This window comes from Cornus florida, unplaced genomic scaffold, assembly GCF_030987335.1.
Source record: "Cornus florida cultivar Cherokee Brave unplaced genomic scaffold, ASM3098733v1 CherokeeBrave_3.0.0_Hap2_Chr07, whole genome shotgun sequence".
Classification (NCBI taxonomy): domain Eukaryota; kingdom Viridiplantae; phylum Streptophyta; class Magnoliopsida; order Cornales; family Cornaceae; genus Cornus; species Cornus florida.
In genome coordinates this window covers 7927110-7942347 of record NW_026775577.1, presented here as the reverse complement: position 1 = coordinate 7942347, position 15238 = coordinate 7927110, and the positions used below count along the sequence as shown (strand labels likewise).

At 35.1% G+C, this 15238-nt stretch overlaps 2 protein-coding genes and 1 pseudogene across 2 annotated transcripts; all 3 read right to left on the bottom strand.

Annotated features, from left to right (window-relative positions):
- Nucleotides 1-4092: 4092 nt before the first annotated feature.
- Nucleotides 4093-7713, bottom strand: LOC132315986 (UDP-glycosyltransferase 83A1-like; annotated as a pseudogene).
- A 71-nt stretch (nucleotides 7714-7784) lies between these two features.
- LOC132315985 (UDP-glycosyltransferase 83A1-like) lies at nucleotides 7785-10183 on the bottom strand. Its single transcript, XM_059814470.1, has 2 exons — nucleotides 9598-10183; nucleotides 7785-8863 (listed from the first exon to the last, which is right to left on the bottom strand). Exons 1-2 carry the CDS (start codon nucleotides 10076-10078, stop codon nucleotides 7980-7982), a joined length of 1365 nt encoding a protein of 454 aa, XP_059670453.1. The 5' UTR covers nucleotides 10079-10183; the 3' UTR covers nucleotides 7785-7979.
- A 2761-nt stretch (nucleotides 10184-12944) lies between these two features.
- Nucleotides 12945-13460, bottom strand: LOC132316195 (UDP-glycosyltransferase 83A1-like). Its single transcript, XM_059814707.1, has one exon. The coding sequence runs from the start codon at nucleotides 13458-13460 to the stop codon at nucleotides 12945-12947; it is 516 nt and encodes a 171-aa protein (XP_059670690.1).
- Between the last annotated feature and the right edge of the window lie 1778 nt (nucleotides 13461-15238).

The following is a 15238-nucleotide window of genomic DNA, read 5'->3' as shown; positions in this document are numbered from 1 at the left end:
AATTGTAGTACATTATAATTGGCATCTTTTAATTATTGAGCTGACTAGGGTTTTAAAAGTAAGATACCTAAAGGTCATTAAATAAACAACATTCACGTGAAAAAAAAAAAAAAAAAAAAAAAAAAAAAAAATTCATCAAGCTGTGTTCGATGTTTAATGGTATAGAATTGAAGTCTTAAAAATGAAAATAAAATAATTAAAAAAAAAATCAATTCAAAGTTACATAAAATTTAACTAATTTTTTTTTAATTTTTATTTTATCAGTTCCAATTTCATGGAGCCAAATATATTGAATAAAATTTTATCGAATAGTTAAATCAGTAATATTGTCACTGTAATGTTTATATTATAGAATGTGCTAGGGTTGTCACCTGTCAATGGGTTTTAAATATGATTATACATACTATGTCTGAATTTTGAACCAATATTCTACTTGTCCTTCAAAATGCTGAGTTGCTGACAAAGATCTAGTTCTATATAAATTTTCAAAAGTTTGAATTTGATTTGAAAATAAAAGATTTCAAATAAAGAGTTGGAATATATATATATATATAATTAACTAAACGGTGAGTAATAAATTTTCTAAACTAACATTACCAATTTCTTCTACAATACTATCATTTTTATCTTTAATTGAAAGAATAAATGATTTACGGACCGAATTTGATAGTAATTGAATTTAATTAATTTATGTGTTTAAGCCCTATTATATGAGGTCATTATGACGTTATGTAATGGATCCATCACCTCTTTAACATAAATTGAATTCTGTCAAATCCCTAAATCAATGTTCTTAATAAATAAAAATCTTTTGAAGTTTGAAGAGGGTCATGGATGGATCAAATGGAATACTTTAATGTAATGTATGACAGTGTGATAGATGACTATCATACATGTTATACTTTATGATAGGTTCCGATTCCATTGTCGAAGATAAATTTTTCTAAAGAATTTGTCATGATATATTTGATCCATGCATAAATTTGTTAACAAAATAACCAATGTGTTCTAAATATGTATTGTTTATCATAGTATAAATGTGCAATGAAATATAAACAAAAAAAATCGTTTGGTAACATTTTTGTTTACGTGTTTCTCATTTTTTATTCTTAATTCTACTCGTTTTTGTTTCTAGGCCTTTTTGCTAGCATCATAATAAACGTTTGGTAAAATTATTTGTTCCTTGAATTTTGTAAACATCAAACAAGAAATTCATTTGGCAATGAACAAGTACATTTACCAGATGCAACCATTTGTGTTGAAGTCTCAATCTTCCATCAGAATTAAAACTTCAAGCTAACTATTGCAACAATTGCTGATCAAATTAACAAATTTACATTTTAATGATTCAAAATTCTTAGAACCGAAATATTATATATATATATATATATATCGATCTTGAGTCATATAATTTCATTAGAACGTTTCAGTTTTGTTAATTTTGATCATACAAATTGAACATCACTTTATTATTCTCCGACTTAACAAGCTTGAGTATTGATTCGAATATCTTTGTGGAGTAAGGTAAGGTTATTGCCTTGATAGGTGTGAATTCTTTCTCAAACCAATCAATTAAGCACTACCTGAAACGTTAGTGAAAAAAATAATTATTTGAAATCATGTACATGTACTAGAAATTATTGAGTGCTGGAAAGCTAATTAAAATATCATATACTGATATACCTATATATATATGTGTGTGTGTGTATGTAATGAGCCAAGTAGTTTTCTCTATGGTTTTAATTTGGCCCAATTTATAGGATTTTAATCGCAACAAAAAAGAGATAAAAGGGTGAAGAGAGGAACTTGCAATTGATGAATAAGAAACATATAAGTTGGGATAATACAACCCATGTGTATAATACACGCGTGGGTATATACAGACACAGATGTACGGTGGGCTCAGTTGGGGCATCTGTGTTGAACATTTTTGTTATTGCATTTTATACCTTTAAATTTATATTTTTTTACATTTATACCCATAAAATTTTGAAATTATCTCCACTGAAATTATGAAAAAATCACTCTATATAAATAGTGTACCCCTAATGAATTTTTAGATTCGTCACTGCACATATATATTACATGAACGGTTCAAGTGCTTGCAACGAGCGCAACAACACCACTCATTATTTGCCATAGTTAAAAAAAAAAAACCGTCCTAATATGATAACGGTGCAAATAAGGGCTTGGTGTTAACTGAGGTGTAAAATGACCAAACTACCCCTAACGTTAAAAAAAAGGAGGAGGAAATATTGAAGGTTGTAAAAGGACATAACTAATACCTCGTCGTTTTGATTAGCCTTCAATTTTCATAAACCTCCCCAACACCCTCAACCATCTTCTGGTCTCTCTCCGTCGAACGAACTCCAACTCATCACATACCCAGAGAAGGACATTTCTACTTGAGCCTTTGCAAGAGAAATTTTGATGAATTACCAAGAATAGAAGTGTCTAATTTAAAAACCCATGTAAATTAGAAGCAATGCATTTCCAATTTGATAGTGAAAAAGGGTTTTACCTTAAACCCTTTGGGTCTTCTCGACGGTTTTGCCACTGTTCTCACCGGTCATCCTTTCAATACCGTCAAGGTCTGCTCCTTTTTCTCCCATTTCTGCTCTGTCTTTAGACACATTCATTTTTTAATTTGTTAGTATTATTATTGTTTTATATTGAATTCACTTGTGTGTATATATACAAAGTCAAGATTCAAATGTGAAATCTTGATCCTTTTCTACAAATACTGGAAGGGCAAAATCTATTTTTTTGACAACGAAGAATCAACCCACTCGCTAGCCACTTTGGACTCTCGGATATGTGCAATCACCCGCGAATCACACATTCACACATCAGGTATGTTAACCGGAGTGTTTTTGCGCCTTGTGAAAATCGAACTAAATTTGATACTGACAAGTTATATATCGCGGTTAAGCGGCTTATGGGTGCAAACTATTGATGATAGTATAGCATGATTTTGAGAGCTAGAGTAGATTGTGGGAAATGAAGGTGGGAAGTACTTGTATTTGTTATAATGTGTCTTCAAAGTCTCATTCACAAGAAAAGAAGAGGGAGGCAAGAAAGGTGAGAGAAGTGATATTTTGGGACAGGCCAAAAGTGATTTCCCAGCATCTCAATTAATTAACTTAGACAAATATAATAGTGAAATAAGAGTAGAGAGATTGGTACAGAGAATTAGAGGAGATAAATAACAATAATGAGTGATGAAACTTTCAATGCTCATTATTGATTGATCATCAAAAAATGTGTTTCATTTTCCCTTGAGAAGCCAATTTAGAGGCCTTACAAGATCCTGATAATCCTTAGTAAATTAGTAACTTTCGAGAAATAACCATATCTAACATAATAACAATTCAATACACTTACCAATGGGCCATTAGCGAAATGATATAGCCTCTCCTCCCTCAAAGGGGAGGTGAGGGGCTCGAACCCCGTAGTGGGCAATATTGTGAAGTGTGTGTGAGTGCTTACCTAACCGGGGGGGAGAAACTTCTAGCCTTTGCAAGAGAGAGAACACAAAGAGAGGCAATTTTAGGCACATGTGTGCTTTTTAACAGTTATTTCTATATTCTAATGGTCCATTGGCGGAAGGGTGTAATATGCAACAAATTTTCAAAATACAAGGTGCTATATACCCATTTAGAACCAGAAGAAGGGGGGGTGGGGTGGGGTTTTTTTTTTTTTTTTTTTTTTTTGGGGGGGGGGGGGGGGGGGGGGGCATTAGTGTGTTGTCTAGCAGAAGGTAACCTAGATAGAGCAAATGCAAAATGATTATAGGAATTATATATGTAATCCCAAATAGTTTGGAGATAACTTATGAGTTTAGGTTTAATACCACCATTTGGATTATTAAGGGAACAGTTGGGTGTCAATGGCTGGTCCATGACAAACCTTTATACTTTCTCCTATATGAATGTAATTGATAAAGAACTAAACACGATTACGTTGTACAGGAATTGGATAACAGAAAAGCAATGATGCTGTAAGTGAACTTAAATCCTACTGTTAGATTGATTTAAACCGTTCTTAGTGCACTCCATAATACAGGTGTGAAGATTTTCCATCATAACAACCTCGAGACTTATGCTACATCCAAACACGAAGATGAGCTAAACTTCCCTTGAAAGATTACACAATTTTTAACAGTGCAATTAATTTTTTATGCCTTAGTGTTCTTACGATAGGCAAGAATTTCACATTGAATCTCTCTTTAATTTTGCAGTATATGAGTCTCTTCTTCCTTTTAATACTTTCAAGCCAAAAACAAATAAATGAGAAATGAAATGAAGATTGTTCACAGCATGACAAATGTGTCTATGCCTTCATCCATTCAGTGAAATTGTTGAAATTCTTGTGAGAACAGCCACCTTCTCTGACACTACATGTAGCCTTTTCTTTAAGCTCCAAAGCCCTTTTTTGAATTTATGGTTGCTAAGCAGTTGATCCACCTTATCCTTAATCTCTCCTTTTGCTATGATCCCACTTTGATCTGGTTTGATCCCCAATACAACCTTCCAAACCTCACAAATGTAGCTCTGATTAAGAAACTGGTCGGCAAAGTAAGGCCAACACAGGAAGGGGACTCCATTGCTTACACCCTCCATGGTAGAGTTCCAACCACAATGGCTTAAGAAGCAAGCAACAGAAGGATGACTCAGGACCTTTTGTTGAGGTGCCCAACCCACTGTTCGCGCACGAGCTGCTACTCTGTCTCTAAATCCCTCTGGTGAAGGATCAGTTGTGTTATGAGTTAAATCTGGCCTCACAACCCAAAGGAACTGCCTGTTGGTGAGCTCAAGTCCCAGAGCCAGTTCTTGGAACTGGTTGTAGTCAAAGACTCTGAAGCTCCCAAATGCAACATAGATGACTGAGTTGGCTTGCTGTTGATCAAGCCATTTCAGGCAAGTTGAGTCTTCTGGCCAGAAATAGCCTGCTGATTTTCCAAGCCGATTGCTTGCCAAAAGTGGACCTATTGGTAAGATGTTTGGCAATAAGGTAAATGCTGTAGGATCTAGCTCATAAGTTGAGTTGCTAATTAGCCAGTCTGCTAATTTCACAGCTTTGATGTTTCTAACTATATCTTCAAAAATAATTTTCTGGGTGGTCGTGTCCCCAACGCAGGTCCATTGCTAAGTTTTCTGTGCTCATGGTTGGCATCGTTGGTGACAAACTCATGATCTGATTTTTAATTGGAAATCCTGCAGCATGAATCCGATTAGAAATCAAGAATTTCATGGCCAAAGTCTCTTTGATAGTACTTTGTACCAAAGAACGCGATAAGGGGTAATACAAAGAAAATAAAGGGAGGCAAGGTAAGAGGTGGTTCCTTCCTGTAGGACTGGAGGATACATAAAGAGAATGGTCTTTATTTAATAATAGTAATAAATATAATCAAAATGATTAACGTAAGCCTGGTGTGTACCATTTGGGTTGATCTTTAGTGTACACTGTTGCTTTCCCTTTGATTCATTTCACACTTTGAAAGGCTATCCAGTTTGTGAATCACCTTAGGTTAAATCTCATAGATGCATCCTGATAAAATTTTAGACTTGTTACTACCATTTTTGTCATTATTGCTATTATTGTGTAATTCATCCTTAAATTAATGCAAGACTTTTCTTATAGTTAAATCACAATTATTATGAGCAACTTGCAAATTATATGCAGAAAATTTGAATTACTGCACATTATTCTACAATGACAAGTTAAAGGCTATTTATTTAATTGTTTTCTTTAATGTTATGTGTTGTCGCATGGTTTTATCTGCTTAAATTCTCTATTGAATATTTTGTTACCTTATAAATGGTTATTTCCCAATACATTTTCCTAGTTTGCCCTGAAAAAGAATACATTTCACTTGTCCCCAAGCATATAAAAGTTCATACTTTGAAGTTGCATTGTTCTCAAAACTGGTATTTTGCATCAATTGCCAATTTTTTTGTCTGGTTTATGTAAATTTAGTGGCAAAAGGTCTCACCTTCATTGTTTATGATTCTGTCATCAATTAATTTGGGGATGCTGAATCCCATGGCCAACAATGCTGCTGCTGCAGGCCAGAAGGCTGCTCGCCTGATTCCCATCTTCTTGGCAACTTCCAGGGCAATAATGACAAAAATGGTAGTAACAAGTCTAAAATTTTATCATGAGCAACTTCCAAATTATATGCAGAATTTTGGAATTACTGCACATTATTCTACAATGACAAGTTAAAGGCTATTTATTTAATTGTTTTCTTTAATGTTATGCGTTGCTGCATGGTTTTATCTGCTTAAATTCTGTATTGAATATTTTGTTACCTTTTAAATGGTTATTTCCCAATACATTTTCCTAGTTTGCCCTGAAAAAGAATACATTTCACTAGTCCCCAGGCATATAAAAGTTCATACTTTGAAGTTGCATTGTTCTCAAAACTGGTATTTTGCATCAATTGCCAATTTTTTTGTCTGGTTTGTGTAAATTTAGTGGCAAAAGGTCTCACCTTCATTGTTTATGATTCTGTCATCATTTAGCTTGGGGATGTTGAATCCCATGGCCAACATTGCTGCTGCTGCAGGCCAGAAGGCTGCTCGCCTGATTCCCATCTTCTTGGCAACTTCCAGTGCCCATCCCATACTCTCATCCGCAATAACGTAACTGATCTCATTGCCATCTGATTCATTAATTTTTACAATGAGCTCCTCCAGCTTTCTAGGCATGACTTGAACGATTGCTTCTGATAGCTTCCCAAATTCATTTCTATCCTCATAGGACGCCATCCCATCCGGAATTGAAACCAGATGTATCACATTCCCTATGTTATTTTTCTCCGAGAATGCATTAGTCACCCGTTTGTGGTTAACTTCGGTGTTTACAAATGTGACATTGAAATCGGCTGTGATCAAGCACTGGGCAAGCTCCATCAGAGGGATTACATGGCCTTGTGCTGGGTAAGGTATAGCTAGAACGTGTGGCTTGCCCATCTTTACTTCTTCTACTGAATTTGTACAGATTTTGCTAGTATTACAAGTACTTCGTAAAGAACTCTACATTTACTTCTGGTGGCATATATGACTGAGAATCCTATGCTAAAATGGGGTCCATTTGCTTTGGTGTTTTTATGAGTCTCACAGTTGAAATTGATCTACTCTTCCTTGGCATTTTCTCATGTCTGCTGGTATTAATTTTGTCCTTTGTTACTGGATTTTACTGATATTTGGTTGATTTCCCTTGTCTTCATACATTATATTGTTCTCTCCCTGGGGATATCTTAGCTTCAGTTTTATTCTCCTATGTAACTGCATCCCAAAATCTACAGTTGGTCACATGCATTCTCCCGTCCCACATGCGCAAGAAAATAACCGGGAAATTCCCTGAGTGTGGTCCCAAGGAAATTCGAGCTCCCAACCTGTGACATATGATATGGAATTAAGAAAGATGTGAAGAATTGTTAAACTTTTGTTATCAAACATGGTTTCTTGTACACGGATGAAGTTGCTCGCGCATTCGAGTTCACATATTAACGCTTGTATGTCCAAAAAATGCTTTTAGCCTTACAAATAAAGGGATAAAAATGGAATCAAGGTATGATGATATGAAAATTAGGATATGGCTGGAGTGATTGTAACATCCAAATGTGCTCATTTGTAGCTAAACAAGAAAAAACATCAGGTATGTACAGATGTTTTTAGCCCAAATGGTTTTTGGAGTTTTACGTCCTCTGTCTTGAGTTATCAACTTGTAGCATTGGCATTATAGCTAATAATTGCAGTAATTTAAAGTTTGACATGTAATATGGAGTTGCCTAGGCAATTTTCTATCATAACAGTCTTCAGAGTTGAGACTTAGTGTTACATCCAAACACTAAGATGAGCTAAACTTCCGTTGCAAAATTAGGCAATTTTTAACAGTGCAATTAATTTTCTAGGCCTCATTGTTCTTTATGATAGGCAAGAATTTCACATAGAAGTTCTCTTTAATTTTGTCTATGCTTTCATCCATTCAATGAAATTGTTGAAATTCTTGTGAGAACAGCCACCTTCTCTGACACTACCTCTAGCCTTTTCTTTAAGCTCCAAAGCTATTTCTTTGAATTTCTGGTTGCTAAGCACTTGATCCACCTTATCCTTAATCTCTCCTTGTGTTATGATTCCACTTTGATCTGGTTTGAACCCTAATCCAGCCTTCCAAACCTCACAAATGTAGCTCTGATTAAGAAACTGGTCTGCGAAGTAAGGCCAGCACAGGAAAGGGACTCCATTGCTCAAACCCTCCATGGTAGAGTTCCAACCACAATGGCTTAAGAAGCATGCAACAGAAGGATGACTCAGGACCTTTTGTTGAGGTGCCCAACCCACCATTCGTGCACGAGCTGCTACTCTGTCTCTAAATCCTTCTGGGTAAGGATCAATTGTGTTGTGAGTTAAATCTGGCCTCACAACCCATAGGAATGGCCTGTCGGTGAGCTCAAGTCCCAGAGCCAGTTCTTGGAACTGGTTGTGGTTAAAGATTGTGAAGCTCCCAAATGCTACATAGATGACTGATCTGGGTGGTTGTAGATCAAGCCATTTCAGGCAGGCTGAGTCTTCTGGCCAGAAATAACCTGCTGAGTTTCCAAGCCGATTGCTTGCCAAAAGTGGACCTATTGGTAAGATGTTTGGAAACAAGGTAAATGCTTCAGGCTCTAGCTCATAAGTTGAGTTGCAAATCAGCCAGTTCGCTACTTTCACAGATTTGGTATTTCTCACCACAACTTCAAAAATAATTTTTTGGGTGGTCACGTCACCAATGCAGGTCCATGCTAAGTGTGCTGTGCTCGTGGCTGGCATGGTTGGTGACAACCTAATCATCTGGTTATTAATTGGAAATCCTGCAGTATGAATCCCATTAGAAACCAAAAATTTCATGGCTGAAGTCTCCTTTGATCGTACTTTGTACCAGAGTGCAATAAGAAGTGATACAAAGAAACTAAAGGGAGGGAGGGTAAGAGGTGATTCCTTCCAGTAGGTCTGGAGGATACAGAAAGAAAATGTTCTTTATTTTAATAGTAATAATAACAATAACCAAGATGGTTAACTCTAGCCTGTTGTGTACTATTTGGGTTGATCTTTAGTGTAACATTTTTGTTTTTCCTTAGATTCACGCCTTTGGAAGGCTATCCAGTCTGTGAATGACCTTAGAGTTTAAACCTCTTTAGATGCATCGTGATAAAATTTCTGGACTTGCTACCAATTTTTTTTTGGTTATATCTATTGTTATTGTAATACATCCTTAATACACAACATCTTTTCTATAGTATTCATAACTATTATGAATGACTTTCATGTTATATGCAGAATTTTGGAATTATTGCACATTTTTCTACAATGACAAGTTATATGCCTTTTATTGATTTATTTTTTCTCTCTAAGGTTATGTGTTGCTGCATGGTTTTATCTGCTTGACTTCACTATTGTAAATTTTTCACCTTATTGATGGTTATTTCCCAATACATTTCCCTAGTCCCCAAGCATATAAAAGTTCATACTTTGAATTGCAATGTTGTCAAAACTGGTATTAATTTTTATGTCTGGTTTATGCAAAGTTGGAGGCAAAAGGTCTCACCTTCATTGTTTATGATTTTGTCATCAATTAGCTTGGGAATGCTCAATCCCAAGGCCAACATTGCTGCTGCTGCAGGCCAGAAGGCTGCTCGCCTGATTCCCATCTTCTCCGCAACTTCCAGGGCCCATCCCATACTCTCATCCGCAATAATGCAAGTGATATCTTCGCTATCTGATTCATTAATCTTCACTAAGAGCTCCTCAAGCTTTTCCGGCATGACTCGAAAGATTGCTTCTGATAGCTTTCCCAAATCATTTCTGTCCTCAGAGGATGCCAACCCATCCGGAATTGAAACCAGATGTATCTCATCCCCTATGTTATTTTTCTCTGAGAATGCATCAGTTACACGTTTGTGGTTAAACTCAGTGTTTACAAAGGTGACATTGAAACCGGCTGTGACTAAGCACTGCGCAAGCTCCATCAGAGGAATTACATGGCCTTGTGCTGGATAAGGTATAGCTAGAACATGTGGCTTGCCCATTTTTCTTCTTTTTCTGTCTCTGCAGATTTTACTAGTATAACAAGTACTTCACACATTAGTTAGTCTTAAGGCATATATGATTGAGAATTGTATGCTAAAATTTTGTCCATTTTCTTTGGTTTCTTATGAGTCTCAAAGTTGAATTAAACTACACTTCCTTGTCATTTTTCTCATGTCTGATATTTATTTTGTCTTTACTGATATTTTCCAAATTTCCCTTGTCTTTATACTATATATCATTCTCTCTCCCTAGGAATATCTTATCTTCAGTTTTGTTCTGTTATGCATCTCTTGTCCTAGATAATATAACTATATATATTTCATTCTGTGGAAGTATTAGAATTATTAAGGATAAAAATTTAATGCTTTTTGCTTACCTTGCATGTATGTGACATTCCTTTATCAACACATGTCTAGCAGCCAGAAAGAAGTGGGACCTAGCATTGGGAGATTGGATTTATGCATAGTTTTCCTTGAAAATTTTATAAAAAGGTTTTCCACAATTGGAAGAATTTGATTGCCTTCTAATGGTTGGCAATGTTCAATCAATCTGATTTGTGGTACATTGTTTTTTTAGATGTAATTGTTCATATGCACTTTCGCTAAGCCAAAAGAGATCTACACTAAGCATTGTAGACATCTCTTTTTCATACTAGAAATTCAATTAAAATTACATCTATTTTTTTTTTTTTGTTAAATAAAATTAAATCTATTTTCACGTATGCTGGTTCAATAAATTTGGTACCAGAGCGAAACCTCTGGTAGTGTAATATATATATATATATATATATATATATATATATATATATAATGAGAAAATAGGTATAAATATATATATATATATATATATATATATATATATTTATACGTATTTTCTCATTTCAAAATCTTCTATTTTCCCTGTTTGGAATTGGCTTGCTGATATGCTCAATTGGAACTGGCAGTCTTCTTTCCATGCTTTTGTGGCTTGGTGCATCAAGGCTTTTGTTGCTGATAGCTCTAGGGCCAGGTTGGAGAAATTATTACAGGAATACATGATCCTGGCCAATCACACAACTCAACACCCTAGCAAAAATTTGAATAAAAGTGAAATATTTGCTTGCGTGTCGAGTTGTAATTGGCGTGGACCATGTAAAAATTTATCGGCTAAGTTGAACAGAATGTTCTTTTCTGCTGGTGTTTGAGCTCTGTGGAATGAAAGAAATGCCAGGCTTCATAAAGGGATTCAAAGGTCTGTTGCAGAAGTAGCTAAACAACTTCAGTTTCAGACTCTTGATGCTGCTGCTATTTCCCTGCAAAATGTGGTTCAATTTGGTTGTTAGGCTGTCTGTTTTCTTGATCATTTGTTACTAATGAATAAATAAATAAATTGTGTCGTCGCACCTCTTAGGGCAAAGGCACACAGACCACTCGGTGCAAGAGTTGACAAGCATTTTTTTTACTGGGGAGAATGAGGACATTTTGATACAGCCTGTGTAAAACTTTTGTCGTGGCCAATATAAGTGAGAACATTCTAATCCAGCGTGGCCCTTCATGTGGTGTGACGTGCTAAATGATATGATTCTGTGACATTTTTTTTCTTCTGACAATTGTGGTGTCACGCCTTTTAGGACAACTCATAATCCACCACTGATCACATGCATTTTCTCATCTCACATTCCTAAGCGTGGTCCCAAAGAAATGCAAACTCCCAACTTGTGAAATTTATATGGCATTAAAAAAGGTCCCTTTCTCTCATCTAACATTCCCTTGAGTCTGGTCCCAAAGAAATTCAAACCCCCAACTTGGTAAATTTTTGTCATCAAACATGGTTTACAGTTTATTTGCTCTCTAGGAACGGATCCTTTCTAAGGAAAGTTCTCTCCATTAATCCTATTACTATTAATGTGCCATATCAACAACTTATTTCATTACTGAATGCACTAAAACTTTCTTTTTCGATTCCCAAATTATAGGAAATTATTAATGCCCAAATTTGATATTTCTACATAAACCCTTAAAATAACTTTCTTACCGTTTTTAAACTTTCTTTTTCGATTTTCTCTATCATCAACAATCTTTGATTTTTACAATGGAAGATTTGCAAGATTAATCAAACATATATTTTTATTCACAAATTCTAAAAAAAAATAGTATTGCTTAAATTTGAGATTTCTACATAAACCCTTAAAATAATTTTCTTACCCTGAAACTTTCTTTTTCGATTTTCTCAACCATCAACAATCTTTGATTGTTACAATTGAAGATTTATAAGATTAATCAAACTTATATTTCTATTTACAAATTCTAGAAAAATTAGTATTGTCCAAATTTGAGATTTCTACAAAATCCCTTAAAATAATTCCAATTTCCAAATATCCATGCTATGTGAGATTGATAGAAGGATTGACTGGTTTTGAGAGAAGAATTCAATTATAAGAAGGAAACTGATTCCTAATAGGAAAGTTGGTTGGAAAAACGTAAGGCTTGATGTGCTTTAATCCAAACGTATTCAGTAGTGAAATAAGTTATTGATGTGGAGTCTTAGTAGCCATAGGATTAATACCTGTAGATGCTTGAAGAGATCTTGTCTAGATCCGTTCCCTTGCTCTCATATCTTAGTCCACATATTTGCTAACTTGTATGGGCAAAGGGTAAAAATTAGTTTCCTTAATTCTTAGGCACACAAATAAAGATATATATATATATATATATATGTATCTAGTACTGTAATCTGTGTTTGAAGCAAAACTCCACAAACCATTTTGGGCTAAAACAGGCATATATATATATATGCAAACACAAAGATGAGCTAAACTAGAATTGAAATATTAGGCAATGCAATTAATTTTCTAGGCCTCATTGTTGATTATGATAGGCAATAATTTCACATAGATGTTCTGTTTAAATCTGGCCTCGCAACCCATAGGAATGGCCTGTTGGTGAGTTCAAGTCCCAGAGCCAGTTCTTGGAACTGATTGTGGTCAAAGACTGTGAAGCTCCCAAATGCAACATAGATGACTGACCTGGGTGGCTGTTGATCAAGCCATTTCAGGCAGGTTGAGTCTTCTGGCCAGAAAGAGCCTGCTGAGTTTCCAAGCCGATTGCTTGCCAAAAGTGGACCTATTGGTAAGATGTTTGGAAACAGGGTAAAAGCTTCAGGCTCTAGCTCATAAGATGAGTTGCAAATCAGCCAGTCTGCTGCTTTCAGAGATTTGGTATTTTTCACTGTAACTTCAAAAACAATTTTCTGGGTGGTCAAGTCACCGATGCAGCTCCGTGCCAAGTGTGCCGTGCTCGTGGCTGGCATTGTTGGTGACAACCTAATCGTCCCGGCTTTAATTGGAAATCCTGCAGCATGAATCCCATTAGAAATAAAGAATTTCATAGCTAAAGTCTCCATTAATCGTAATTTGTACCGAAGTGGAATAAGAAGTGATTCAAAGAAAGTAAAAGGAGGGAGGGTAAGAGGTGGTTCCTTCCAGTAGGACTGAGGATACAGAAAGAAAATGGTCTTTATTTAATAGTAATGATAACAATAACCAAAATGATTAACATTAGTCTGTTGTGTACCATTTGGGTCTTAGATTCACACTTTTGCAAGGTTCTCCAGTCTTTGAATGACCTTATTTAAACCTCTGATGCATCCTGATAAAATTTCCAGACATGTTACTACCATTTCCTGATAAAATTTCCAGACATGTTACTACCATTTTTATTGTTATTTCTATTGTTATTGCAATTCATCCTTAATAACAACAGGGAGTGGCCTAGTGGTACCAAGCGCACTAGGCCATGTCTTCTCAGGGTTCATGTAATATCCCTAATTTTAAAAAGACAATTCTGGAATTTAATTATTGTATTTAATTACATTTTATTTGATTATGTGTCATTTTATTGAATTATTTTAATTGGTTTAATTATTTAAGTGTTTTTATTTGAATTACTTGTTGTTTTATTATTATTTACTTGTGTTTTATTTTCGTTAAATTAAATAGTTTTATTTTTATGTTATGTGGTTAATTATTTTTAATCTCATGTGTACGTAATTATATTTTATTTTAAAATGGATTAAATTAATTACGTGAATTGACTTAGGATTTTGCTTAAATTAAATCGTGTCTTAGGTTTTAGCCGACTTATATTTGGTTTAGGATTTGAATTTAGGGTTTCACATAAAGCCTATAAATACATAAGTATACGTCTGCTAAGGGTTTTTTGTAAACCCTATTCACCATATTCACGTATATAAGATACAGAGGGAATACAGGGAACAACTGAGTGTGTTTTGTGAGACAAAATACAGAGAGAACCTTAAGAGATTAAAGGAGGGATTCAAGGAGGAGTTCGGGACTGAATTAGGAGCAGCAGAGGTAGTTACACAACTAACGTTGCCGGAGTTGATAAAGACGATAGTTAGAGATTTTAATCCAAAATCTCAAGGCAAGTCTCTGTTCTTCTCTTTCTCGTTAATTCGTGTTCTGTGCATGCCTAGTTAGACTCCAGGGATTAAAACAAGGATAAAACGGACTTAAATAAACTTTATAACAAGTTTTATATACATGTATGAATTTCGTTTACTCTCGTGAATTAACTGCTTTGCAAAAATTGTTGATAATCTGCTATTTGTTCTTGCTGTGGTTTACGGTTAAGCGTTATTTTAATTGAGATTAGTAGGATGTTGGATGCCTTGTAATCACTCTAGTACTGAGTTTGAACTCTAAAACAAGTGCTTGGAACATTATTTAATTTCACTAAATTACTCTGAATTAAATCTGTTGTAATTTGCTTAAAAATTTCTCACGGAGGTTTTGTAAATGTGGCTTTAAAACTTGTGTTCCTACACATGTTAGGATTGGATCTCAGTGGTTTAAACTTATCTAGGACTAAGATTGAACCTAGAACAAGGATTTAAAAATACTACAGAGGCTCTGTTAATTACCGGACTTGGAGAAGAAGACGCTGAAACGGGCAACGGCTGCTAAGGGAAAGGAGAGCAGGCTCCCAAAGAGGTGGAGTCGGCTCTTGGTGTGTTAGAGCAAGCTCTAAAGAATCTAGAGCAGGCTCTAGATGGAAAAGAGCAGGCTCCAAAAGTTTTAGAGCCTGCTCTCTCTTAAAGGCACAGAAAATGGTTTTTAAGGTTCGTTTGGTTGAAATTGGATTTTTTGGAACTATTTAAAG

Bases quoted from the DNA above. Each gene is read 5' to 3' on its own strand.
- LOC132316195 (XM_059814707.1), bottom strand. From the start codon at position 13,460: ATGGAGACTTTAGCTATGAAATTCTTTATTTCTAATGGGATTCATGCT.
- LOC132315985 (XM_059814470.1), bottom strand. From the start codon at position 10,078: ATGGGCAAGCCACATGTTCTAGCTATACCTTATCCAGCACAAGGCCAT. The intron at 8,864-9,597 runs GTGAGACCTTTT...TTCATACTGCAG, and splicing joins CAAAATCATAAACAATGAAG to GATTTCCAATTAATAACCAG.